Below are 27,752 nucleotides of genomic sequence, written 5' to 3' on the forward strand. Positions count from 1 at the left end.
TAAACAAAAAAAAAAATCAGTATCCTGCCCGGGTTAAATTTCCTTGTAAGGGAACTTGTGATGTCATAAATATGAAATTTCCTTGCAAGGAACTTCGACGCAGGAGGCCATTCCTGGCCAGCCTATTATATAATTACAAACCTATTTATTATTAATTGGTATCTTAATATTGCCATATTAAAGTTTGTGATAATGTAATCATTGTAATGCATTAGAGCTCCGCTAATAAATATCTCACTGTATTTTTCAAGCAGGCGAGTTATCGCCGGCACTCTGCACAAATTCCAAATTCCTGCCTTAAACTACAGAGGGCACTGCATCGGCGGCAGAGCTGCGCCCCAAACAATGATAGCGCACACCAGCAGCCGTGTGCTGCATCCGATAAAAAAAAATAGTAAAAAGAAAGGATGTAATAACCATAAAACAACAACATTTTCACTTGCTGTCAGCGCATGCGCAGTGATGCTTTTCGCGGCCATTTCAAGCTGAATTCGCGGGACGAGGCTGGGATTTTTAGAACAAGTATTTTAGGGATTTTATTTATTTCTTTCTTATTACCAACATATCTTATCAAAATAATCTTTCGTTTCTTTATTTAGACCAAAAACAATTTATTTTCTGACGTTTGAACGCGGTGGACCCGGATCGCCGCTTTGGTGGTGATTGAGTGTGCGAAATGGCGGCCGGACCAGGCCGCGGCAATGTGCTGCCGCTTTGGGGAAACGAAAAGACGATGAATGTAAACACGCTCATCCTTACGAACATCCTCTCCTCGCCCTACTTCAAAGTGGAGCTGTACGAGTTGAAGACCTACCACGAGGTTGTCGATGAGATTTACTACAAAGTGGGTAGGCCCCAAGCGCCTTTTTTTTCTTTTTAACCTCAAATGCCCTTTGTTTTTCGTTGCGATTTCACGATAAACGTCGGTGTTCGTCGTTGCGCAACTTCGAATCGCTCGTTCGTTCAATATAAAGCTGTAATTATCGGCACCAGACCTGGTGACGCCTCTCCAAATACCATGATGACGTCACCGCCTGGCTGTTACGTAGTGTAACCTGAAGTCGAGTACAACCGGCTGTTCCCACAAACTTCCCGGCTGTACTATGAACAGCTTTCTATTCTATTGGTATTAGGGGCCTATATTTTCAACTTCGACGGTTAGGATCTTCTCTCTCAACGTCAGGAGTGATGTCTCAGGTCACACTGTGACTTCAATCGCTCTCTTGTTTGGCAGATCGATTAATCTTGATGACGTCAGGAAGTTTATTAATACTAATAGCGATACTTGTCATAATGTTGTTCGTGCACTCGTGCTTTCCAAGTTGGATTATGGTAGTTCTTTATTTGGTGAAATCACTAAACAGGTTTTGTATCGATTATGCCAAATAAAGAAGACAAATACCAGTTGATCTTTCGGATTTATTTTTTTTAAAGGAAGAAGAATCCCTTCCCACCCCCCCCCCCCCCCCCACCCCAAAAAGACCCCACGAATCATATACCAGACGTGTCAGTTTTCTACCCCCCCAAAACAATATGACGTGTCATATACCCGACACATCACAAATTTTTACCATAGGAGATCTTTGGCCTGCAAAATCAAAGCTGCTTATGACATCATATGTTACGTGGTATGGGTGCTATCTTAGAAAAACCGAAAAGCTTTGCACCTCTATATCTCGAAAAGTGCTGCACAAAAAAAAAATGACACGTCTCATTGTAAAGTACTCTCCATTGCAGAATAGCATGTGTGATCGATGTCATAGGTGTCTCCATTATGACGTCACAATTCGAAATCATTCGCCACGTACAAAACTTCATCCGATCAAGATGAAATTTCTTGAGCATAATCTAGGAATAAATTAGTTTAGAAAACAAATAATGATGCCGTCATCGGTCACGTGCTTCGGCCGCCATCTTGGAAAATGCAAAAAAACTTTGCACCTCTATCTCCAAAAGTGCTGAATAGAAAGAATTGAGACATGGCTCATTGTAAAGAACTCTCCATGGGGAATAAAATATGTTAATGATGTCATAGGTGCCTCCATTATGACGTCATAATTGGACAAGTAAAAAAACTTAATCCAATTACTGAATAAGGATGAAATTTCTTAAGCAGCATCTCGGTTTGCCAAATTTTACATGCATGACCACAAACCGATGACGAACAAAGTTTGGGAGCTGTGACGTAGGTCACGTGGTTTGGGAGGTATGATTTTTTGAAGCATAAACCTTTAAAACCTACCTCCTCCCTCATTTTTGCTATCAAGTGGAAACCTCACGATTATGTTCAACATGTCGGTGCTAAAATGACCTTTTGGAATTTGCGATGGGTCACATGGTTTGACAGCGATTAATAATTCAACGGGAATCTTAAAAACGCATCTATTGAAGCGCTTCATTGATCAATGTGAAACTTTAAAGGAATGTAGAAGGGGCCAAGTGGAATAAGTGTGTCAAGTTTCACCACGATTGGTTGTTTGATTTGGCAGCCATAAATAATTAAAGCGAAATATTAAAAATCAAATTTTTCTTGAACTGCGTGATTGATCAACGTGAAACTTAAACCTCGTGTAGATGTCCTCGATTAGAATAAGTGTTTAAAATTTCAACATGATTGGTTGTGCGGTTGGGATGAAAATGAATGAATGATCGTTTTAAGGCCATTTTCCCCGCTAGAGCAGGGGTTAGCCTTGAGGGCCCCATGACAATCATGGTTCCCTGTTTGAGGCATGGTAGATGTTATTGTGTGAAGAAGAAGAAGAAAAAGAAACTCTACATTTTATCTTCTCCAGCCATGTGACTTTTCGGTGTAGGTTTAATTATGATGAAAGCGGGGTTTTATCCATGCGGGAAGGCAGACTAAACCGGTCATCACTGCCAGCAGTTATAAAGTGGCAGTTCTAGTTATATTAATAATTATTTTAATATTTGTTTGTGGCGTGCGTTTTTATACTGTAATAGTGACACCATAAGGGCTAGTTTAACCGCGCCTATTTTATTTATTTATTTCTCTTTACCCTATTGAAATGTATTCTGTGTATAATAACCTTAAACTGACCCCAAAATGTGGGCTGCCGAGAAACAGATTTCATTGATTTGTTTGTGTGGGGCCTCTTGTGTGCTCGCTACTGCACGCTGTTTACCTCCGCCACCTAAGGTGGACGGAGGTTATATTTTCACCCCTGTCTCTGTCTGTGAGCAGGATATCTCAGAGTTGTGGACGGATTCGGACGAAATTTGATGGACAGGTTGGATGTGTGACAAGGACGGAATGATTAGATTTTGGTGAATATCAGGATCCGGATACGAGAATTTTTTGAGTGATTATTCATCTTGTTGAGAGATGGGCACGAAAATGATATATAGCATGATATCTGAAAAAGTTGTGGGTGGATTCAGATAAACCTAGTGGGGGTATGCGCTCTACCCAGTTCCGTTCTCATCCTTGGTGTGCTCACTCGTGCCCATCGGTCACCTACCTGTGACACGTACCATCATAGGTCATGTACCTGTGACGCGACCGCTCGGAGATGTTATTTGCCAGCAGGCAGCAACAGGACGTGTGGACCACCCTATACATTGAAATGCATTTGACCTCTTCGCCCTACCCAATCACATTGGCTGATCCTTTCTGCTCTTGCCTTTGTCCACCAATACCCTTGATCCCATCGTTCACGTCCAAAATGTTTAGTGCGCTGAACCCAAATGAAAAATTATACCTGGAACAGTGTAGACGCAGATTCAAACGTCAGTACGATTATACGGTGCCTGTTTTACTCAAGTTTGTGATGTTTTCAATCGTGCATGCCGACTTCACCTGTCGATTTATAATTCTCCCCTCACCCTTTCTGCATGCACGTCTCAAATCGAAGAGCACCAGGTACTCAGTAATCGGTTGTTTTAAAATGCCTCCTGGATTTTAACTGTGAAAACTAACGTGTGGAAGTTGGACACAGCTCGTTCTTCCACCTGTCTATTCTAAACGTCATTCTAGAGGGTTCATGAAGGTTTTGGAGCAAGGTATACATTGACACACGAGAGGCATGTTTTTTTTTGTTTTTTTTCTTCTTTTTTTTCTTCCTTTTCTCGTTACTTGTTAACTTATCCGTATGCTTGTACGTCATTGTTTTCATTAATGTGACATTTCAGAATATTCGGACGTTTGTCCAATCATACAGTTATGGATTTTACTAAAGTTGAGCATCGAGGTATTATTTTTATGCAAATAAGGTACCAGCTGTAAAGAAATGCACGAAAGTGGGGATGCCACCTCCTACCCCCCACTCCACCCCCACCTCACCCCACATTTTTCTACACCAGTGAAATGGATAGCTGACTAAAGCTGCAGACAACTCCCTTGATTATGACCCTGGAACAGGACGGGCAATAACTGACCGACATACAAATTGTGGTTGAGGTGTGATGATCATGGAGGATTGCTGCATTTGTCACCAACATATTCACAGAACTTGGTGTTCCTTAAAAGGTAGCATTTTCACCATAGTCCACACGCACCTGGTCATGTCCAACGTCTCGACAATGTGGGTCCATCGGAACCTCAGCATTCGTGATCGACAACATCTACCATGTCTTGAATCTCTGGAAATGTGCACCGCAGACCCAGGAATTTCTATTGCTCGTCTCGTAACCGGTGACGAAGCATTTCTTCACCACCGATTCTGAAACCAAACTGGAATTTGTACATAGATCACTTTGATACAATTCATTTTGCATCCATAAGCTGTCATGACCATGGCCTTGGATTTTCTAGGATGACAAGGGAATGCTGATTAGCAACATGCCTCGTGAAACTGCAATCGTGGAAGAATACTACACCAGCCTCGTGCAAAAATAGTGGCGATCTATAAAATCCAGGCACTGAGGGATGTTTATCAAATGTGTATTCCACCTTCATGATAGCCCACCTGTGCACAAGGCCTTTCCTGGCCATTGCTTTGAGCAGCTGAATCGCCCAACATACAGCATGGACGATGACCCTTAGCTGTTTCAACATGCATGTCCTGCCGACATGGCTGCTGATTCACCAACCGTGAGAAACGGTCTGATGTAACCAAGACATGGTTGAAGAAGCAATCTGAAAACTTTTTTTTTTTGTAATGTGTTGTCATAGGAAGCTTGAATGAAAATGGAGCTAGTGCGTTGAAGTTTCCGAACCTGGTTTGGGCCTTGTCTTTCCATCTGTCCAGTGTTTGTGGCATAAACCCTTCACTAACAGAGTGTTTCGGGGAGCTTTTTCAGAGATAGGGTTTTGGTGAATTTCAACTGAGGCTTGATGAGAACATTCAGATGGAAACATTTTTGTCTAATATTTGGGATAAACTTTGTTGTTTTACACACATATTGTTTTACTATGCACTTATGTAAGGCCACTGAATGGTGTTGCATTTTGGGGTTGTACCATTATATCCTGTAAAAGTAAATAAATAAATAAATCGACCCCAACCTGCTCCTTTTGGCAATCCCATCCCCCCTTTTTTATTTTAATGCCTCCATGACAAAGTCGTCAGGGGCATTATTTGGATACCAAATCGAGGCTCATGGAAGAGCGAGAACACTGAATGGATCAGGATGTAACAGACCAAATGGAACAATATAGAGGGGGGGACAAAGAGGCCAAAATGAACAATAGAGAGAGGGCGAACAAAGAGACCAAAAGGAACAATAGAGAGAAGGGGAACAAAGATGCCAGAAGAAACAATAGAGAAGGGGAACAAAGATGCCAGAAGGAACAATAGAGAGGGGGGGGGGGGGGAAATCCATCAAGGAAAAGGGGGGGGTGGTCATTGTGTAACCATGTTAAAAAGTTACCCACTTGGAGCTGTGGGGAAAGGTATTGAGGAAAGGAAGGGAATTTAAGGAAAGGTATCTTTTATTAAATTGAAAATATATTTTTATGCTCATATTTATTTTTAATCTTAAGGATAGTACGGTAATATTTGAAAGTCACTCCTTGTCATAATATTGCCATATCCTATGTTTTAAGGCAGATTCCTCCGATACGAAGTGTGAAATTTTAATCATTCAAAACATGTTTCCAGGTGTAGTATAGTTTTATACTAATGAAAAGACAATATATTGGGCAAAAGTTCAGTAATATTAGGTAATTGCCTTTATCCAATATTTTGGCAATCGTCGTTGTTCCCCCTTATCCCCCCCCCCCCCCTCCATATTTTAAATCTAACTGTGATAATTAACATTTTGTCATGAAAACTCTTCAAGGTGTTTTGTATTCTCATCCTTGTGTAACCGTGTTAACAGGTGACCCACTTGGAGCCGTGGGAAAAGGGCAGCCGCAAGACAGCTGGGCAGACGGGCATGTGCGGCGGGGTAAGTAGAAGTATGTGCTTTTTATCTTTCCTCACCATTCATTCTCCATTTCGTGGATTTTTAGCAAGGATTTTATCAATGACCTTTGAATTTAACTCGTGATTCAGCAATTGGGCCGGGGTGATCTTGTTCCAAGGATTGATCAAGGTTTTTTTTTTGTTTGTTTTTTTTGAACAAATGTTTGGCAAATCTTTTTTTGCAGCACTGTAGCATCGAACAAAACTCTTTTTTTGTCTTTGTTTATGGCAAAACCTTTCAATTTTCAAATATTTGCATGGAAATGTGAACTATGTTTCAGCTTGTTTCAAATCATCATCGTCATCGTCATCCTGTGAAATAAACCGAATATACTGTTGGATCACTTGTGATTTGTGTTGGATCAGCTCCACTGCGAGCTTGTATCCTGGGCATCCCCACACACATGTTTGTGTTGTATGCCTGTTGGCAGTATTGAGAGCATTTCCATTGGCAGCACGAAGCAGTCGGGAATAGTCAGCGACACTCTCATCACTTGGAACCACCAGTCAGCGACACTTGGAACCTGGTGTTGGCTTAGCGATTAGGGTGCCGGCTTGGGATCCTAGGATCCTGGGTTCGAATCCTGGTCAATCGCTAAATTAACGCCAGGGGGGTTGACTCAGCCTGTCATCCTTCCGAGGTCGGCAAATTGAGTACCAGCTTGCTGGGATGAATGATCCTGGTGTGTACCCCGGTTTAGAATAGGTACACCGTATCCCTGCGCATCGGAAGAGCGTGACCAAGGGTTGGCGTCAGGAAGGGCATCCGGCCATAAAACATTGCCTCGAACAGGGAACCATGATTGTCATGGGGCCCACAAGGCTAACCCCCGCTCGAGCGGGGAAAAATGGCCTTAAAACGATCATTCATTAATTCATTCACTCTCATCGCTGCTTCTTTCGTTGTCCAACATTGAGAGTTTAACATGTTAATCAGCGATCAATTCACTCCGTTTTCCGTTGGACTGATTTTCTGGTTGCAACTTTTGATCTCATCAAGAGTGCGCTCCATCACCCAAGTTATCCTTGCATCTGCTGCATAACACGCAGTGATGGGGTTATTGCACTTCGCTCAAGCAGGCAAAACACGAACCCTCGTGCGCTGTTGCTTGCAATTGTCAACGTTGATGGTCCATGCCAGGTGACCACTGTGCATCAACAATAGCTATTGGGGATAGTTGACTTGATCCCAAACAACAACCACTCAAATATTTACGATGCCGATTTAATTAAATTGCTGTAAACGGCATAAATCACATTTAGAAGCAATGTTTATAACGATTTATGACAATGAAATTTGCAGAGACAAAGTAGAATGGTTTAAGTAAAACTACCAACCTGAAAATGGCCATTCCTGCCCACGTGTATTTCTGCTGATGTTAAAAATGAGACTGTGTGACTTCAGACTCATTTCAAGGCAGTATGTCACCTTTTGTACTTATTACATTTTGATTTGGCATATCCCAATAAAAAATTATGGATCCCGGCTTGTTGTTTTTAAGGAGTGATTCTTTGTCAACATTTTGCTTAGAACGCCGATCTTCCCAGAAGGTGGGCCGAGCAGGGTACTCCTCATGGGCAGGAGTACCCTTCTCGGCCCACCTTCGGGGGATTTACTGCTACATATTCTTGGAAATGCACTTTATAATTTTTGAAAGAAATTTTATTGATCACAACATGTCATACTCCACATCACAAGATGAAGTAAGATTGTTTTGTAATACCGGCTACCACCAAATGTGGCGCTATTTCCACCACTATTTATTCTCAAATTTTGGAGTTTCGTTTCGGTGACATCCACGTTTGCTCCATTATAGTAAGATTTACTCATTCTTCTCGTTTGGTTTATACTTTAGGATACAATTTGGAATTTTAAATCTGCACAATGGAATTTCTCTCACCACTTGTGTGGATGCATCGCCTTGGTGGTTGAATGGATGAGGTCTTGGTGCACTGTCCTCGTTTGTATTTGTTCAATTCCCATTACTGCTCGGTGCAGTTTTCCAACAGAGTGGCAAACTCTCCTGTTTTGTGCTTCACCACATAAATTACTTGGCTTTTCATGACGGCTGCAATGCACTTGTCAAGAGTATTGACTTAACCACCACCACTGCTTGGGTGTGCACGGGGTGATCTTGTAATGTCAGTGTTGTGTTTGGAGATTATTGTAACTTTAAAATGTCTAATGGTGTAATAATTTGAGAGGAGATTCTCAAAGCTTGGGTCAAATTTATTTGGGATTGAAAACGTTCAGCTTTAATTGCCTTAATGTGAATGTAACAAAACATTGGCCTCCCAAAATAGCAATATAGATGCAAAATAGGCGTCCCCTATTTGGGATCGGGTCCGGTCTTAAACCCCCAAATCATCTTTGCGTTGGGGGCTGAAATTTATTTATTTTTCCCTTTTTAGCTCAACACGAGAATTTTATTTATTTATTTATTTGGCAAAGTAAAAGTCGTCAATACCTGACATGGTCGCCTGGAGAACTTTCATTCATAAAGATTGATGAGTAGCATAGAATGACTGCTGTACTTCACAAGTGATTTACTGAATGGGTAACATTTGAATTTGATCTCATTTGGCAGGTACGAGGCGTTGGAACTGGTGGTATTGTGTCTACGGCGTTCTGCCTGTTGTACAAGTTATTCACGTTGAAGCTGACACGGAAACAGGTTAATGGCCTGATCACACATCCTGACTCTCCTTACATCCGCGGCCTGGGGTTCATGTATATCCGGTGAGTTATTGATGCTCATCCATTGCACACCTTTCTTTTCCTGTTTACTGCCTTAAAAATAAACGGGTGTGGGAGGAAGGGTGTGTTTCAGTAATTATTACTCTTATTTTGTTGACAACCTTGTATGATATTGTTATCATCCTTCCGAGGTCAGCAAATTGAGTACCAGTTCACTGGTCATTCCCTGTGTGTCGCAAGAGGCGACTAACAGGGTTGGCGGCAGGAAGGGCATCCGGCTGTAAAACATTGCTTCAAAAAGGGGACCGCCGTGCCCGAAAAAGGCCAACCCCTGCTCTGCGGGGAAAAATGGCCTCTAAAGGTGGTTCTTGGAAGATATTGTTAAAATTAGTTTTTGGGGAAATTGAAGTGTTCAATATATTTCGGGATCCAATCCTTCCAGGATGGATACCTATTGATTTTCTTATGTTTATTATTATTATTATTATTCCACCTCAATTATTTTGGGTGGTTTTGCCCTTCAAAATTCATTTTCTTGGTGACAGTTGTTCCAATTGACACATTTTTCACAATATGAGTTTTTGCTCTTTCTTGTTTTTGCTTGTGGACATTCTTCTTTTATAATACCCACAATTATTCCCACGTTCCTGTTTGTTCGTTCTTCTTTTTGTGGGATTTGGCGAGGGATTTTTTTTTTTTTTTTTTTTGCCCAAGTATTTCACGTACGGCTGGCCAATCCTGATGCTCGACTAAGGTTCTGGCAGGAATTTGGAATTTGTTCAGGCTGCCGGCGATAGCTCGCTCACTTCACGATAGACACGGTGGGATCTTTAACGTCCACCAACTAATTCTGGCAGCCCGGACGCCCAGGTTAACGTCCATCCGAAGAAGCACACACTGATAAATCGCCCTGCCTGTCAAACACCAGGATGACAGTTTATAGCTGGTTTGGCATTCAAACCCAGGCTGGACAGCTTTGGAGGTGAGTGTGTTTACGTTTAGGGTCTAGGCCATCCTGCTAGCCTGTTATTGCTTGTGAAAGAATCTTGCAATTTTAGGAATAGCCATTCACCTTTTTATTATTAATATTTTATTTTTTCTTTGTCTTCGTTCAATCCTCGACCCCATTATAAACTTTGTGCTTTGCTGTGGTGTACGTTGCATCCCATGGTTGCACTGTCTCTAGTTAGTACTGGCACCCAACACAAATTGCTTCGCTGATTTGTGGTGGTTCACAGTGCCCACAAAAACTTGTAGGCCTCCTGAGAATAAATCGTGATCCTAAAGTGGGCCATGACACCTGACCTTCGGTTCAAACCGAGGCACAACCTGACGATTTTTCTTTTTTGTTTTCCTCAGGTACACCCAACCCCCACCGGATCTGTGGGACTGGTTTGAGGCTTATCTTGACGATGAGGAGGTATGTGACACTGGTAAAAAAAAATTCAAAACCCCATCCCAGCCTGAACCTTTTTACCTGTCTAACTTAATTTGTCATCGTTTTCTTTCTGCTCTAAACTTCCTTTATTCCCTTTGGTACTTTTGTTAAATTAAATGTGAACCATCAAACAAGCTTTGTGGTCATGACCCTCAGTGAATGGCAGAGCCTTTATCAGTTGCACAATCATTTGTGACTTGTGATAAATAATATTGATATGTTTTCGTTCCCATCTGAACCCCTTCCTTGTGATGGAGGGAACCCATCGCCCTATTACTGTGTACGAGGGGTGATCGCTTTGTTTGTGGCCCAGCTGACTTGCAGACATGGTGGGATGATGAAAGTTCGTTCTCTAATATAAAGATATATCCTTGCTATTGTGATATGCCTTGCCAATCTCATATTTATGCTCAAATATTCTAGTGTGTGAACTAAAAGTAGGAACCCCTCCACACCCTATCCCTCCCCGCACCCCTAAATTTGGAGAAACTGGAGCCCTGAACTGTGAAAAAGTACCAATACAAGAAAGGCTTGCCTCCCAAGCAAACGCATATGGATGTTGCAGCGACATTAGCAGATGATGCTCCTTAATATTCCATGGTAAAGAACCAGGTATTTGAGTTCAAGGGTGGCAGAACAAGCACCAAAGATAAACACAGATCAGGTCATCCTGTTGAGGTGGCAATGCCAGAAATGGTGAACCAGGTGCATGAAGTAGTGATGAAAGACAGACTAGCAACCATCGGTCACGTCGCTGAGACATCTGGCGTCAGTTTTGGTTCAGTTCAATCAATCATCACATACAAATTGGGCATGGCAAAGGTGTCAGCATGGTGGGTTCTTCGAATGCTTAAAGTGGATAGGGAAAGAGCTCGTCTGGACATTATCCATTAGCTACGAACGGTTTTCATGCTGATACAGAGAGATGACTTCCTTCAGCGGATTGTCACAGCCCGAGATATCTGTTCATCTTTTTCACCACGAGACCAAGCAAGAGAGCATGTAGTGGAAACACAATCCCCACCCTCTAAAATATTCGATGAAAGGTCATGGCCGTTGTGTTTTGGGATTGTGAGGATGTGTTCATGGTAGACTTCTTTGAAAAGGGGAATACTATTAGCAAGGAGTATCATTCTGATGAAATGCAACAGTTGCATGATAAAATTAAGCAAAAGAAGCAAGGGTAACTGACGCGAGGTGTGCTGCTTCTCCAGGATAACGACTCTCCACACACAGCCCAACTTTCGGTGGCTACTGCTGCAAACTGTGGTTATGAACTTCTGTCAAATCCACCCTACTCACTAGATCTGGCCCCACCCGACTTCTATTTGTTCCTTCACCTGAAAGAAGCTCTGCAGTGGAACAGCTATGATAACGACAAGGTTGTGATAGCTGTAGAGGACGTCCTAGAGGGGCATGACAAGGAGATCTACAGAATGGGGAAGGCCAAGCGAGAGGACCAATGGATGAAGTGCATTTCCAGGAAGGGAGATTGTTGTGAAATAAAAGTGATTGTATAAGTGCTTTCCTTGGTGGGCCACAAACAAACTGATCACACCTCGTATGTGGTTTTTCCATTTCCTACTATCATTCTTGTAATTTGTGTTAAAGGTACACTGCCATACATTGGCTGTGTCATCCCTTTGATTTATATACAAGCTTGTTGATGAGACTTAGTTTAATATATAGTATATAGTTTAAAAAAAAGTTAAGACTGCTGTGTGCTGGAAATGCTCAACACTCAGCAAGCTGTTTGTATTCCAGAGATGTATTTGGGCTCGTCTAGACAATAGGAAGTAGGTCCTGTGTTAATGAATGGCTGCTGCTAATGACGTTGAGTGGGTTGAACAGTTTCAAGGAAGGCATATGGATAGAGGCATTATAAGGGGAGACAGACTAAGCATAATTGTTCTCGTTGAGGTGAGGTAACGGGTGATTGAGTAACGGCAATAACGTACATGTGCGTGTGCATCAGCTCTATTACGACCCTTAGCCCATGACACTTAGCATGACATTTTTTTTGTTAAAAACAAGAAACAGCAGTACTTCAGCAATTGTCATGATCAGGTTGAGTCCAATAGACAGGGCACTCGGTATTCACCATGCCCGCAGGGGTGTGGTTGCCTTTTGTGGGCTGGCTGTGCGCCCGGCCTTCCACAGGTGCTGTGAAGATGCCATTGGTGCGTGTAGCGGCAAGTGGCGCTTGAGCTGGTGTTTCTGCCGGAACGAGAGCAGGGAGAACATCCAGCCCCGCTTCCCCGACCCCCTGCTCTGTCTCTAAGCAGGCGAGGCTTTTTCCGGAGCCCAACTCGGCACAGCAGGCTTGGGATGGTCTTGAAGCAGGCTAATCCATGCTACACCTTTAAAACGCCTTCCCTTTTTTTTGTCCCCTACCTTGCGATGTCTCCCTGCCTCGTTTGGCGAAGAAACTTCCGCTAGCCTTTGCTCCCCCATTGCTAATTGTGTTGCCTCGTGTGTCTGCGATTGTCGGGAATGACTGTCTTGTAGGTTCCATTTGCTTTGCAATATTTTCTTTGTTTGTAATGTCCTCATCCTCCTGCCCCTTTCCCCCACCTCTCTCTTTGCCATCCTCCATCCCCTAACCCTCTGGAATGCTTGCAGGAGCTAGATGTGAAGGCAGGAAGCGGTTGTGTCATGACCATTGGGGAGATGCTGCGATCATTCCTCACCAAGCTCGAGTGGTTCTCCACTCTGTTTCCACGCATTCCTGTGCCAATTCAAAAGGAAGTCGATGCCAAGCTCAAGTTGCGGCCACGTAAGCTTTCTGCAAAGATGACGGGAAAGATGGCAGGAGAACCCGAAGCAAGGTTGGAGGCCTCTGCCTATCAGCGGCCCAGGTACAATATATCTTCAGATGCAAGCAGTTTAACGAAAAAGCAATCCCATTTGGTAGGTACTGGCATTTAATCATTGCTTTTTGAATGCCACTCAGATTCCAACCAAAGGATTTTATTTGATTTTTATTTTTGTCCAAGGGTCTGTTTCGTAGAATGGCACCGGTATTTTATGAAGGTAGGCGTGTGATTTTTGTAGTTTTGTGTAATTGTCACAGCCTGTATGCAATCTTGACTCGTGCCTGCTACCTCTACGCAAATTGCTCAGAACTTTGATCATGTAGCACGACATGTTTATGTACAAGATTTTTTTTTAAAAGAAGCTTTACTGCAGCTTTTCCGTGAAACCCAACTCGCTTCCTGTCGTTGGCATATTTTCCGTCCAAGTCAAGCTCTGAACCAGTGCAAGAGCATTTTCTGCAATGGCACGTAGTAATAATGTGCAGTAAAAGTTGTTATCCGGCACCCATAGAACTTGGGTCTGCAGGTGAATCAAATATGCCCGTTGTCTAAATGTTAGAGAATGGTACAAAAAGAGAAACTTATTAAACTTTGCCTGTGAAAAATAGATTAAATACAACAACAACAACAGGCATTTTAAGGCCATTTTCCCTGCGAGAGCGGGGGTTAGCCTTGCGGTCCCCATGACAATCTTCTCCATTTTGCCCTATTTTCTGCATCTCCCCTTGTTAACCCCTCTTGCCCGCATTTCTTCTTCCACCATCTTTAGCCAAGTCTTTCTCGGTCTTCCCTGTCCTCTACTTCCTTCTACATTCATTTCCATCACTCTTCTCAACCAGTCACTTTCATCCTTCCTCAACACATGACCAAACCATCTCAACCTGTTCCTCTTCACAGCATCAATCACAGGCTCTATTCCCATCATCTTTCGCAATTCATCATTTGTCTTCCTCTCTCTCAACGATACCCCGCACATCCACCGAACCATTTGCATTTCCGCCCTTTCCAGCCTTCGTTGCTGCTCTACGTTCATTACCCATGTCTCGCTCCCATAAATCATAACACTTCTCACACATGCAGCATACACCTTTCCCTTCAGCTTCAACGACACTCCCCTCCTCATCAGCCTGCCACTCAGTTCCCGAAAATTCTTCCATGCACATCTCACTCGAGCAACCGTTGCCGAGTCTGATCCACCTTCTCCATTCAGCATGTCTCCGAGGTAGCAAAATGTTTTCACACCTTCCAGCTTTACGCCGTCTCCAAGATCCAACTCAGCATTTCCTCCATCTGCAGCTCCCTCTGTGCACACCTTACATTTGAATGTAGCTGCCACACTGGTTAATGACCCTCGCAGACCACTACATTTTTGATGAACCCACTCAGCGCACATTGTACATTGAATGGAGTTCACTCCGACACCCTTCCTGCACACAGCACACGGCCACTTCCCAGTTCTTTCCACCTCACCACATGCTTTACCACTTGCCATCACCTTCTTCTTTCCGATATTCACCTTCAGACCTTTTATCTCCATACATTCCTTCCATTTGTTCATCTTTTCCTTCAGTCCATCCATACTTTCCGCAATCAACACCAGATCATCTGCATACAACAACTCCCACGGTAAACCCTCCTTTACATTCTGAGCCAGCACCTCCATCACAGCGACAAATAGTAGTGGACTTAGTACCGACCCCTGATACATTCCTACCTTCACCTCAAACTCACCACTGTTCCTGTCCTTCGTCCTTAGAGCTGTGCGTGCTCTTTTGTACATTGCCATCACTACTCTGATCAACCATTCCTCCACTCCTAACTTCCTCAATGCCCATGTCAATACTTTGCGTGGAACCCTATCGAATGCTTTCTCCAGAGTCCAGATCAACAAACCCAAGAAACAATTTTTTACTCTTCTCCATGTACTTCTCCTGCAACTGCCTTGCAATAAAAAGCGCGTCTGTCGTTCCTCTTCCTGGCAAAAACCCAAACTGCATTTCGTCGATCTTCACTTTCTTCCTTAGCCTCCCCTCCAACACCCTTGCTTTTTTCTTCTTTTTTTTGTATACAGAATCGAGGTTCGTGAAAGAGCTAACATTTATCACACAACCAAATCAAACAGACAAACAAAATATATAATAAGGGGAGCGGAAGACAAGATGGGGAGAGAAGGGGAAGCACACAAACACAACATTTGAGAGCAGGGACATCGGGAGATGTGTGGGAGGGAGAGGGCTTGGGGGGAGGAGGCGTGGGAAGGGGGGGTGGGGGGGGGGGTGGGAGAAGTATAAAACACAAGGACACCAAGGACTTCCAGGAAAGAAGTTGGTATTTCAAAAAGGTGGATTTGGGGTGCAATTAGCCGGGGTAGAAAAGATCAAGGTTTTGGATGGGGGAAGATAAGAGATGGTGGTGAACAGCTGTTTTAAAGACCTGGAGGGAGGAGTGGGATTGAAGAGAGTGAGGAAGTTTGTTCCAGAGGTGGGAGAAAAGAGGAATGAAGGAGTGAAGGTGAGCAGAGAGTCTTGATTTTGGCAGTTTAACCATAAGAGGGTTGCAGGCAGATCTTGTGCGACCTGTAGCAATATTTGGGGGACAGAGCCCAGAGAGCTGGGGGAGCAAGGCCGGAGAGGAGTCGGTAGAAGACGGAAAGACCACCAACCTGCCTGCGGTGAGTGAGTGAAAGGCCCTCGGAGTTAGCTTCATCGCGGGAGATTCCAATGATTCTGAACGCTTTGGTTTCAACAGCGTGAAGACGAGCTAAGTGTGAGGCAGGAGCACCAGCCCAGAGGGGAGAGCAGTATTCCATTGAGCTGCGGATGAAAGCCTTGTTTGTAGTGAGGAGCTCAGGCGTGCCAAGGAAGGACTTCGCACGACGGAGGATGCCCAGTCAGCGACTGGCTTTGGAGGCCAGATTTGAAATGTGGTTTTCCCAGGAAAGATCATGGCAGATAGTGAGACCCAAAAGCTTGAGTGACAGAACTTCTTGGAGAGGATTATTCAGAAAGTGGATAGGAGGGTTGTCCAGTCGGTCTTTTCGGAGAGACATCGTAAGAGTGTGAGATTTCTCTGGATTGAAAGACATGTTCCACTTGTTTGCCCAGTCTGTGATTTTGTCCAGTTCTGCAGAGAGTGAGGAGGCTGCAGACTGCCGATCTGAGGGATGAGGAATGGAGCGACAGAGAGTGGAGTCATCAGCAAAGAGACAGAGAGCCGTCAGGTCCAGTTGCAGAATCAGAGTCGAGGGTTGACAGAAACGTTTCCACCTTGTCAGGAGGAAAGGACACAGAGTCCAGGAGCAGCTGGGTACGGTGGGTACAGAGAGGGATGGGTTTGTGCCACAAGATTTAGAGGCAAACACAGAGTTGAGGCATTCAGCTTTTTCACGTGTGGAGTCAGCTGTGTAGCCGTTTGAGGTGAGGGAGGGGATGGAGGGGGAACAAACACCAGAAACAGATTTGACCAGACGCCACCAGGATTTGGAAGAGGGAGACAGATAAGAGAGTTCGGTTTTGAAAACGGAGAGATATTGTTTCCTGGCTCTCCTGAGGGTGGACACACACTTGTTTCAGGCTTTATGAAAGGAAATGAGATTTCCTTCTGTTGGATTTTCTTTCCAGGAGACGAAGGCAAGTTGTTTCTGGGCAACAGCCTCACCACAAGATTCCGTGTACCATGGACGGGAGGAAGGGTATGACAACTGAAGACTAGTTGGGATAAACCTGTGCATGAGAGAGAGCAATTTACTTTGGAAGAATTCCCAGGATGAGTTGATGTCAGAGGCGGTTGAGATGGGAGACCAGTCCAGATGATTGATGGCTGCTTGAAGACCGTGCCAGTTGTCCTGAGTGAAATGCCAGACTCGTCGACGCTGAGGAGGCTCTCTGAGAATGGTCAGAGAGATGTCCACTTTAACAAGCACATGATCAGATGAGCCGATTGGAGCAGAAGAAGAGCAGCAGACATTTTCAGGGAAGTTAGTCATAACCAAGTCCAGAATAGAAGATGCTCCGTTGACTGAGATCCGGGTCCGGAAATTGACAGATTGTGTCAGTCCCAGTGAGTCGCAGAAGTCCTTTGCTGAGGAGCCATGGCTGGTGAGAGAGGTACCCACGCCCAGCCAACTGGCATGGTGACGATTGAAATCACCACATATGAGGAAGAGAGAGAGAGTTGGGATGGGTAGATAGAAGCTGGTCCATATTATCAGACAGTGAGATGTAGATGGAGTCATCACTGTTTGGTGGACAGTACAACACACATATGAACAAAAGGTGGGAGCGAAGGGGAAGCCGTAGCCAGAGGTATTCCTGGGGGTGAGGTGGAGAGAGGGCAGTGCAGGGCGAGTGAGGAAGAGAGTTTTTTATAAAGATAGCAACCCCACCTCCAGGACGAGGCTCAGGTCTATCATACCAGAGGAGGGAGTAACCTGGGAGAGACACCAAGGAATCAGAGACATCATGAAGGAGGAAAGTTTCTGTTAAGCGGATCACGTGTGGTTTGTCAGAAGCAACCTGTATGGAGAGATCAGTCATGTTTGAGCGAAGGCCCCGGATGTTTGAGGTCCATACCGTTAATGAAGAGGAAGGGGGAGCATCGTATACAGAACGGGGGGGGGGGGAGGGGTAGGGGAAGATGTGGAAGAGGAGGAAGTGGTAGGGAGACCTGTTGAAGGTGTGTCAGAGATTTCAGAATAGCTTGGAGAAAGGGAAGAATGGGGCGGACAAAAGGTTTGATGGTGATTGGGTGAGGCACAGTGAGGTGTTATTTGAGGAGGGGGAAGAGCGAGGCAGAAGGTTGGGGGAGATGAAGGTGAAAGTTGGAAGGGGGAAGAAGCGGGGAGGATGCTTTGAGGAGGAGGAGGAGGAGGGGTGAGAGGGGAGTCTAGGAGGGGAGGAGCGAGCGAGAGTCTCGGGGGGGGGGGGGGGGGCGGGGTGGGGTTTGGAGGGAGTTTAGGAGGGAAGGGGGAAGATTTGGAGGGGAGGGGCAAGGGGGAATATTTGAAAGAGATGGGTGATGGGGAAGATTTGGAGGGGAGGGGCAAGGGGGAATATTTGAAAGAGATGGGTGATGGGGAAGATTTGGAGGGGAGGGGCAAGGGGGTAGATTTGGAGGGGAGGGGTGATGGGGAAGTTTTGGAGGGGAGGGGCAAGGGGGAATATTTGAAAGAGATGGGTGATGGGGAAGCTTTGGAGGGGAGGGGCAAGGGGGGAGATTTGAAAGGGATGGGTGATGGGGAAGATTTGGAGGGGAGGGGGAAGATTTGAAAGAGATGGGTGATGAGGAAGATTTGGAGGGGAGGGGCGAGGGGGTAGATTTGGAGGGGAGGGGTGATGGGGAACTTTTGGAGGGGAGGGGTGATGGGGAACTTTTGGAGGGAGGGGTGATGGGGAAGATTTGGAGGGGAGGGGTGAGATTGGATTTTCAAAAGTGTACGATTAATGGGAAACGAACATTTATTGCAAAATGAGTTTATTGTGACCTTCGAGTCAAAAATACGTTTGAGGACGCTGGAGGAGGGGTGGAGTGCAGGAGTTTCGGGAATGTAGAAAAGAGGAACTGCAAGAGATGGAATTTTTTTTTGGAATGAATAGATTTGGTGAGCAAGTCGAAAGCACCCTTTTAGGGAAGAAGGAGAAGAAAAAGGTGTTATAATATACGACAGAATACAGTACTTCAGGGGAAAGTTTAAACATTTTAAAATTGAGCAGTGAAAACTATCTGCGGAAATGGAAAATGGAAATGGGGGTGAAACACGTGATCGAAGAACGAACGAACGAACAAATAAGAACAACGAATAAACTAATAAGAACAGAGAAGGAAATATATGTATATTTTTTGAGTTGAGATTTTAAACAATGAAGTATGGGGTGAAAGACTGGGACAAAAACCGAGAACGAAAGTAATTGCAGCACACTCGACGGACTGCTGAGAGGAAAACAAAGCCTCAAGGTAGGACACGGTAGCCAACTCGGCCTCAAAATACGTGACACGAATTAACCGACGATTTTGCATACAGAATCTTACGAAGGACACACTACAGGTACACACACCGAAAGATAAATACAGTTTCGACAACAACACAATTGTGAAAAATTACTTAACTTCGAAAGCGTGAGCGCATGGACAGCTTCGAAAAGCCATGACCTCCAATGACCTTTCCTTTGGTGACCTTTCCAATACCTTCATTCCATGCTCCAATAACTTTATTGCTCGATACGAGCCACAGTCCAGAGGGTCACCTTTCCCCTTGTATAGAGGGACGAGGGTACTCAGTTCCCAATCCACTGGAATGCGGCCTTCTTTCACCACCAGATTACAGATCTCTGTCATTCTCTTCACACCCCAACTTCCTGCTGCCTTCAACATATCTCCCACAACTCCCGTCGGCCCTCCCGCTTTTCTACTCTTCATTGCTTTTATCGTTTCCTCAACTTCCTTCTCAGTTATCTTCTCTGCCGGTCCTAAAACTGGGTTACTCTCTATGTTGTCATCCCATTCATTCTCTGCATTCAACAGCATTTCCATATATCTCTTCCATCTTCCTTTAATTCCATCTGGGTCCACAACGATTTGCCCCACTTCATCCTTCAAGCAACTCACCCCCATCACATCACACCTCTCTTTCGCTATCTGCTTTGCAATCCTGAATACCGCTCTCTGACCCTCTTCCGAATCCAAGTGTTCTCCGAACATTTTCCTGCATGCCTCCTGCACCTTTGCTACCTCTTTATTTGTAGCCTTTTTGGCTGCCTTATAACTTTCATTCTCTGCTTTTTCTGCCCCCGTACCCTTCGCCTTCTGCCACTCCTTGAACTTCTTCCTCTTCTCGTCAATCCTCTTTCCAACTTCCTCATCCCACCACCATGTTTCCGAGTGCCTTGGTGGTCCTTTTGTCCATCCACATACCTCACCAACGGCTCCCAACAGACTGTCTTTCATTGACATCCAACCACTTTCAAGCTCAACCACATCATCCTCTACCATACTCAGCCTCTTTTAATGCCTCCCTTACTGTCACCTCTTTCAACCTCCACACCTTCATTCTCGGTTGGTACTTCACCCGCCGAGCTCTCCTCGCACCTTTCACCCTTATGTCGCAGACAACCAAATCCCTGGTGTTGGGCTAGCGGCTAGGGTGCCGGCTTAGGATCCTAGGATCCTGGGTTCGAATCCCGGTCGATCGCTGAATTAACGCCAGGGGGGTTGACTCAGCCTGTCATCCTTCCGAGGTCGGCTAATTTGAGTACCAGTTCACTGGTAATTCCCTGCTTGTCGTAAAAGGCGACAAAAAGGGTTGGCGGCAGGAAGGGCATCCGGCCGTAAAACATTGCTTCAAAAAGGGGACCAAAAAACAACAACTACGGTTTCCGAAAAAGGCCAACCCCCCGCTTTGCGGGGAAAAATGGCCTTTAAAGGTGGTTATTATTTTATTTATAACCAAGTGGTGATGTGAAGCAGCCTCCTCCCCTGGGATCACCTATGTGTCCCGGGGGTGCCCCCTATCTCATACGCACCATCAGGTAGTCAACGGTTGGCGTCGACCCACCTGACGTGTATGTAACAAGCTTATTATCCTCTTTCTGGAAGTGAGTATTACAAATCAGCTCCATCAGCAAACTCCAAAATCCTTTCACCTTCTCCATTTCTCACACCATATCCGTAACCCCCATGAACTCCCTCATAACCATCCATACTCCTTCCCACATGTCCATTTAGGTCTCCTCCTACCACAAAAACTTCCTCATCTTTCACGTTTTCCGTCAGTTTCTCCATTGCACACCAGAACTTGTCCTCTTCATCGCTCCGACCAACCTGTGGAGCATATCCCGAGATGGCGTTCACCAAAAGCTTTCCAATCATCATTTTCACCATCATCAACCTTTCACTCACTCTCGTCACACTCACCACACTGTCTACAAACTCCTCAGAAAACAGGACACCAAGACCATGCCTACCCTCTGGGCACCCTTGCCACACAAACTTGTATTTCTGTCCCTGCCTTCCCTTCACCACTCTCATACCACTTCCCTTCCATCTCGTCTCTTGCACACAACATATGTGAAACATATGAAAACATATGAATATATGTTTGAAATTTGAAACATATGAGAAAAAACACAACATATGAAAAATAGATTAAATAATAGCACTATTACTTTGTTTGCACACAACAACAGTGTAAACTTCAACGGCACTCAGTGGAGAGCATACCTCCGCCTGGTTGGCCATATCACTCAATGGTGAAGAATCACTTAAAAAATTAAATAATCCTCATATCTGAATCCATATTCAGATCTTCACCAAAATCGAATCTATTTGTCCTTGTCATACACCCAACCGATCCACCAAGTTTTGTCCAAATCCGTCCAACCTTTTTGACATATCCTGCTTTGTATAGTTTTTGGCCCTATCTCGCAATGGTGAAGAATCACTTTCAAATTCTGGTAGCCGGATCCGGATCCAGATCTTCACCAAAATCGAATCATTTCGTCCTTGTGTCATACGCAATATCTGCCAAATTTCGTCAGAATCCGTCCGCAACTTTTTGAGACATTTTGTCCATAAACAAACAGATAGGGGTGAAAACATAACCTCCACCCACCTTTTAGTCAGGTTCACTATGTCAATAAATTATATTTCGTTCAAAATCATGGTAGATTAGCAAACCTATACATTTTTGGAAAGGTAATAGCATAAGGAAACTAAAAATCAATGTTTACATTTGGAGAGATACCTGTATGGCGGCCATTTTGGATTTTCAAAATGGCCACTGTAAAATACATATTTTGTTCTATTTCTGCCTCTAATTACCCTAAAAACTTTAAAATATATACTAAACCTTTATTTTCAGGGACAAGGAATCCAATGAAAGTATCAAATTAGTGCTATGGGGAATGGTAAGACACGAATCAAAGGTTTTGAATTACAAAATACTGTCTTTATATTCGCGATAAGTTGCATAATCAAATACATGTTATCATTTTGTACAGGCAGTTAATAACATCAAAATGTGTCACAATAATTCATATCACCAAACATACACAGGCAGTCAGCAAAATCATATATACACATGCAGTCCGTATAACTTCACATCTACACAGGCAGTCAATGACAAAATATACACAGGCAGTCAATGGCATCAAACATACACGATTACAGAATATGCCATTTAGAGTTCGTCATCACTGTCCTGTGTGTCGTATCCGACAATATAGTCCGCATCGTTTTCACAGTCCGTTCCACACAAGCAAAGGTCGGTCAAATTGATTGGCAAATCGAATTGGTCGAATGGTCGATCGAATCGAACTCGATGAATCGAATCGATCGAATTGGTCGATCGAAGCGATTGGTCGAATGGTCGAATTGGTCGATTGGTCGAATCGAATTGGTCGGAATTGGCAAATGTAAACATTGATTTTCAGATTTTCCATGTAATAACGTTTCCAAAAATGTATAGGTTTGCTAATCTACCATGATTTTGAACGAAAAAAACATAGTGAACCTGACTATTTGGTGGCGGAGGTAACAACTTGATTGACATCCCTGTCGTGTGTTGGTAGAATGTGCCGTTTTGTAAAGTGCTGGATAACACATCTTTTACTGTATTTTGTCTTTACGTACCTGTTGTGCTGTACGTCAGAACGTAAAGGAGGGTTTACCGTGGGAGTTGTTGTGTGCAGATGATCTGGTGTTGATTGCGGAAAGTATGGATGGACTGAAGGAAAAGATGAACAAGTGAAAGGAATGTATGGAGACAAAAGGTCTGAAGGTGAATATCGGAAAAACGAAGGTGATAACAAGTGGTAAAGCATGCGGTGAGGTGGAAAGAACTGGGAAGTGGCCATGTGCTGTGTGCAGGAAGGGTGTCGGAGTGAACTCCATTCAATGTACAATGTGTGCTAAGTGGGTTCATCAAAAATGTCGTGGTCTGAGAGGGTCATTAACCAGTGTGGCAGCTACATTCAAATGTAAGGTGTGCACAGAGGGAGCTGCAGATGGAGGAAATGTTGAGTTGGATCATGGAGACGGCGTGAAGCTTGAAGGTGTGAAAATATTTTGCTGCCTTGGAGACATGCTGAATGGAGAAGGTGGATCAGACTTGGCAACGGTTGCTGGAGTGAGATGTGCATGGAAGAAGTTTCGGGAACTGAGTGGCGTGCTGATGAAGATGGGAGTGTCGTTGAAGCTGAAAGGAAAGGTGTATGCTGCATGTGTGAGAAGTGTTATGATTTATGGGAGCGAGACATGGGTAATGAACGTAGAGCAGCACCGTAGGCTGGAAAGGGTGGAAATGCGAATGGTTCGGTGGATGTGCGGAGTATCGTTGAGAGAGAGGAAGACAAATGATGAATTGTGAAAGATGATGGGAATAGAGCCTGTGATGGATGCTGTGAAGAGGAACAGGTTGAGATGGTTTGATCATGTGTTGAGGAAGGATGAAAGTGACTGTTTGAGAAGAGTGATGGAAATGAATGTAGAAGGAAGTAGAGGATGGGGAAGACCGAGAAAGACTTGGCTAAAGACGGTGGAAGAAGAAATGCGGGCAAGGGGGTTAACAAGGGGAGATGCAGAAAGTAGGGCAAAATGGAGAAGATTGTCATGGGGACCGCAAGGCTAACCCCCGCTCTAGCAGGGAAAATGGCCTTAAAATGCTTGTTGTTGTTGTTGTTATTGTTGTTATTGTTGTGCCTGTTGTGCTGTGCCAACGTTCAGATGGGAATGGAAGCTGGTCATCCACAGCCTAATTTGTTTGCTCTGTTTATTGTTGCCACTCACACTAAGTGAAAAGTGGGCTTAAGCAATTGGTGCATGTCGTCTGTCCATTTGTCTACAAATGTGAGTTCATGATCAAGGGACAAAATTTAATTCCCATTGAATGTTGTATTTTGAACATTAATCACAAAACGAACCTGTGGTTTCGCAGTCTCTATTAGTCCCAATTGTACATGAGCAGAGGGGCGTTTTTTTTTTTTTTTTTTTTTAAAATTAACTCCGTCTGCATGTGTGGTATTCAAAGTTGAAAATCATTTCAAACAGGAAAGCTACTGTTTTAAGGATGTCATAGAGATAATCTACAACAGGCACGAATAATTAAAGTAACACGTTGGATCGGGTGTTGTCATAGACGCTGTGTCAACGGCAGTAAATTCTGGAATTAATTGTTTTATGCAACCTTTAAAATGTTTTTATGCCTCCGGCCCCAAAGGTGGCCGGAGGCATTGTTTTTGGGTTGTCCGTCCATCCGTACAGGCTAAACCTCGTTTTTCTCAGCAACCACATGTCCAATTGAGATGAAACTTTCTGGGTATGAGTGACACCCATGCAGAATGTTTTTACGATAATTGTGACGTCATAGATAAAGTGGTATGGCAGCCATCTTGGATTAAAAGCAAATAATTTAAAAAGTCTTTCTCAGAAACCGCTGAATGGAGAAATTTGAAACTTGGCACATTGTCAAGTACTCCCAATGGGGACACAAAAGTATGCTAATGATATCATAGGTGAAGTGGTATACCAGCCAAAAAAATTTGAATCGAATTCCTTATCCTGAAAATCTGAAATTGCATGCACATGATCGATGACCCATTTGTATTGAAATATTAAATTTATGACATCATAGGTCACATAGTTTGGCAGCCATATTGGATTTAACCTCAATCCTTGAAAAAGCATCTTCTCCCAGACCACCAAATCGATTGATTCGAAACTTTACATGTGTCATTGACCAGGCATGGCGATTAAGAGATTATCACGAAAACGTCATTGGTCACATAGTGTGGCAGCCATATTGGATTGAAGAAAAAAACCAAAAAAAAAAACCACCTTTAGAGGCCATTTTTCCCCGCAAAGCGGGGGTTGGCCTTTTTCGGGAACCGTGGTTGTTGTTGTTTTTTGGTCCCCTTTTTGAAGCAATGTTTTACGGCCGGATGCCCTTCCTGACGCCAACCCTTTTTGCCGCCTTTAACGACAAACAGGGAATTACCAGTGAACTGGTACTCAATTAGCCGACCTCGGAAGGAATGACAGGCTGAGTCAACCCCCCTGGCGTTAATTCAGCGATTGACCGGGATTCGAACCCAGGATCCTAGGATCCTAAGCCGGCACCCTAGCCACTAGCCCAACACCATATTGGATTGAAGGAAAATAGTAAATAATTATATCTCTGAGAACGCTTACCCTATCGATGCAAAGGTTTACAAATATCTAGCACCATTGTTGCATATAGTTTGAAAATGATGTCGTCGGTCATGTGGTTTGGCAGCCATCTTGGATAGAAAATCGAACCTTATCCAGTCAACACGAAACTTCACAAACGTGATCCCCTACCCATACCTATGCAGAGTGTGCATGTTTTTAAGGTAATATGTCACGTGGTTTGGCAGCCATATCAGCTTGAAAGTCTATATTAAAAAAAAAAAAATCCCTTCTCTGAAACCGCTTCACCGATCGATGTGAAACCTGTCATAGCTGGTGAAAATGTGATACTTGAAAATTAACATTGCCTGGGGTAATGTGTCATATTAACTTTTTTGCTTGCCTCAGATTTGCCATTTTGAAGTGCTTTATTGAATTATTATTTTTTATAATAAGGGAAAGTGACCTTAAGTGATTGATGACAATGATCACATTGTTTTGTTTTTTTGGTTTTTTTTTTTCTTGTTCTGCTTAAGTTGGTAAAATTGAGATGCATTTCCATCTTGTTCCAGGTCTCCTCAGCGTTCTCTCGGCACTCACTGCTCTCCACGGCAAGATGGCTTTGATAGAGAACTGGAACGGGAACGTGAAAGGCAACGGAGAGAGCAGGACCGGGAGAGGGAGCGTGAGCGTGAGAAAGAAAGAGAGAGGGAGCGGGAGCGGGAGCGGCAGCGTCGTGACAGGGAGTTGGAGAGGGAAAAACAACGTGAAAGAGAGCGCGAGGAGAGGGAAAAGGAAAGGGAGAGAGAACGTGCTCTTCGTGACCGGCGCAGGAACAGCAGAAGCAGGAGCCGGGAGAGAAATGGAGAAAGGGACAAGAGGAGAGAAAGGGGAAGGAATGAGAGACGTGACAACCATTCTATAGAGCGTTGGCGACGCTCTAGCAGCCGTGAGCGCAAGTGGCGGGAGGATCGGAGGATGAGGAGAGAACAAGATGAACGTAGAGAGCAAAAGCACAGCCGGAGTCGCAGCAGAGGAACAAGCAGGTCACTTCAGGCTGGTCGTAGCCACGATGAAACTGTTCTTGGTGATGGAAAACGGGGTGATAGAAAAGGCAGAGAGAGCCACAGTGGCTCCACCGAAAAGCAAGTTAAGCATGGCCTAAGCCGCAGTGCTTCGGTCGAACACAACAGGAAGCCTGACCAAGTGCGTAGTGTCAGCCGAAGTTGCTCACTTGAGAAACGTAGCGCCAGCCTCAGCCCCAGCCAGACACCAGAGAGGCCTGTTCGTCATGAAAAAGTACCAGATTCCCTAAAGCGAAGTGGGAGCAGTCGCACCCCGAGCCCACTGGCAATTGAGAAACGCAATGCCAGATATGGTGACTGTCGTGATAAACGAAGCCGTAGCGGCTCTGTGGAGGCAAAGAAAATGCGTAGTCGTTCTCATGAAAACCAGGAGAAAGAGAAGAAGCGTTTGCATCGCCACTCGCATGAACAAAGCAAGAAGCAGAGCTGTAGCCGTAGCGGCAGTCCAAGCTTAGAAAGGATTGACGGAGAAAAGCGCAAAAAGCGTAGCCGGAGTACAGAGAAGCACGACAAGCTGAAGAAGCACAGCCACAAGCGATCCCATGGAAAGCACGGCAAAAGCCCCGAAGGACAGAAGAAACGCAAAGGTAACGGTGAAAAGCACCATAAGCATGGTGCCAACTTGAGTTCCTCTGATGCGGAAAAGAAGTCAAGTGCTCCTCATAGCCTCCGGCATGGAAAGTGTCAGGATAATCGTAGGGGTGGAGCACTATCGCCGTGGGGCAGTGAAGGACGAAGCAGAAGTGGATCACCAGCACCTCGTGCAGATAGGAGCTGGAGCCAGGGTTTAGATGGCGAGTGATGTTGATCCAGAGCCGTGTTCATTCATCGTGTACATATGGATGGATTGTCCTTTTATTTTCCTTGTCCGAGGCTCATTTCTAGTTTTTTTTTTTTTTTTTTTTTTTTTTTTTTTTTTAAATAAATAAATTCCTTTGTATGGGTGGAATGAGGCTGAAAGCCGTCCTCACTTGTTGCCTAGCCATGTCCTCTCTAAGCTAATCAAGGTCCATGGAGAATTCCACTTTTGCAAAGAAGCTGCCATGGCAAGTTTGTTGGTCTTAAATAATTTCTGTTCAGACGGCTAATCCCATGAGGTGTCTGGCTTGCTCAAATGTTTAATGGTATCGCAAACAGAATGATTGATAGAATGGGATAACAGTTGAAATGTATGCTTTGTTTCAAATAAAAAAGCGACCTTTCTCAAACGCA

The 27,752-nt window shown here is 44.3% G+C and overlaps 1 protein-coding gene across 5 annotated transcripts; it reads left to right on the forward strand.

Moving 5' to 3' along the window:
• The first annotated feature begins 447 nt into the window (after positions 1-447).
• On the forward strand, positions 448-27,752 carry LOC137422947 (uncharacterized). 5 transcript variants are annotated; one of them, XM_078774897.1, is made up of 7 exons: positions 448-844; positions 3,203-3,285; positions 6,280-6,348; positions 8,954-9,105; positions 10,423-10,483; positions 13,124-13,359; positions 26,028-27,752. In XM_078774897.1, the coding sequence occupies exons 3-7, from the start codon at positions 6,337-6,339 to the stop codon at positions 27,340-27,342; spliced, it is 1,776 nt and encodes a 591-aa protein (XP_078631023.1). In that variant the 5' UTR covers positions 448-844; positions 3,203-3,285; positions 6,280-6,336; the 3' UTR covers positions 27,343-27,752. The 5 variants fall into 5 exon arrangements, with proteins under 5 accessions (XP_078631023.1, XP_078631021.1, XP_078631024.1 ...); XM_078774899.1 differs by having other exon boundaries at positions 708-844; positions 6,280-6,358; XM_078774895.1 differs by lacking the exon at positions 3,203-3,285.

This window comes from Myxine glutinosa, chromosome 3 (genome assembly GCF_964187855.1).
Source record: "Myxine glutinosa chromosome 3, kmMyxGlut1.1, whole genome shotgun sequence".
Classification (NCBI taxonomy): domain Eukaryota; kingdom Metazoa; phylum Chordata; class Myxini; order Myxiniformes; family Myxinidae; genus Myxine; species Myxine glutinosa.

Excerpts from the sequence above, each read along its gene's own strand:
- LOC137422947 (XM_078774895.1), top strand. The coding sequence starts at position 677 with ATGGCGGCCGGACCAGGCCGCGGCAATGTGCTGCCGCTTTGGGGAAAC. Across the intron at positions 6,349-8,953 it reads AGACGGGCATGTGCGGCGGG|GTACGAGGCGTTGGAACTGG; the intron begins GTAAGTAGAAGT and ends CTCATTTGGCAG. Across the intron at positions 10,484-13,123 it reads CTTATCTTGACGATGAGGAG|GAGCTAGATGTGAAGGCAGG; the intron begins GTATGTGACACT and ends GAATGCTTGCAG.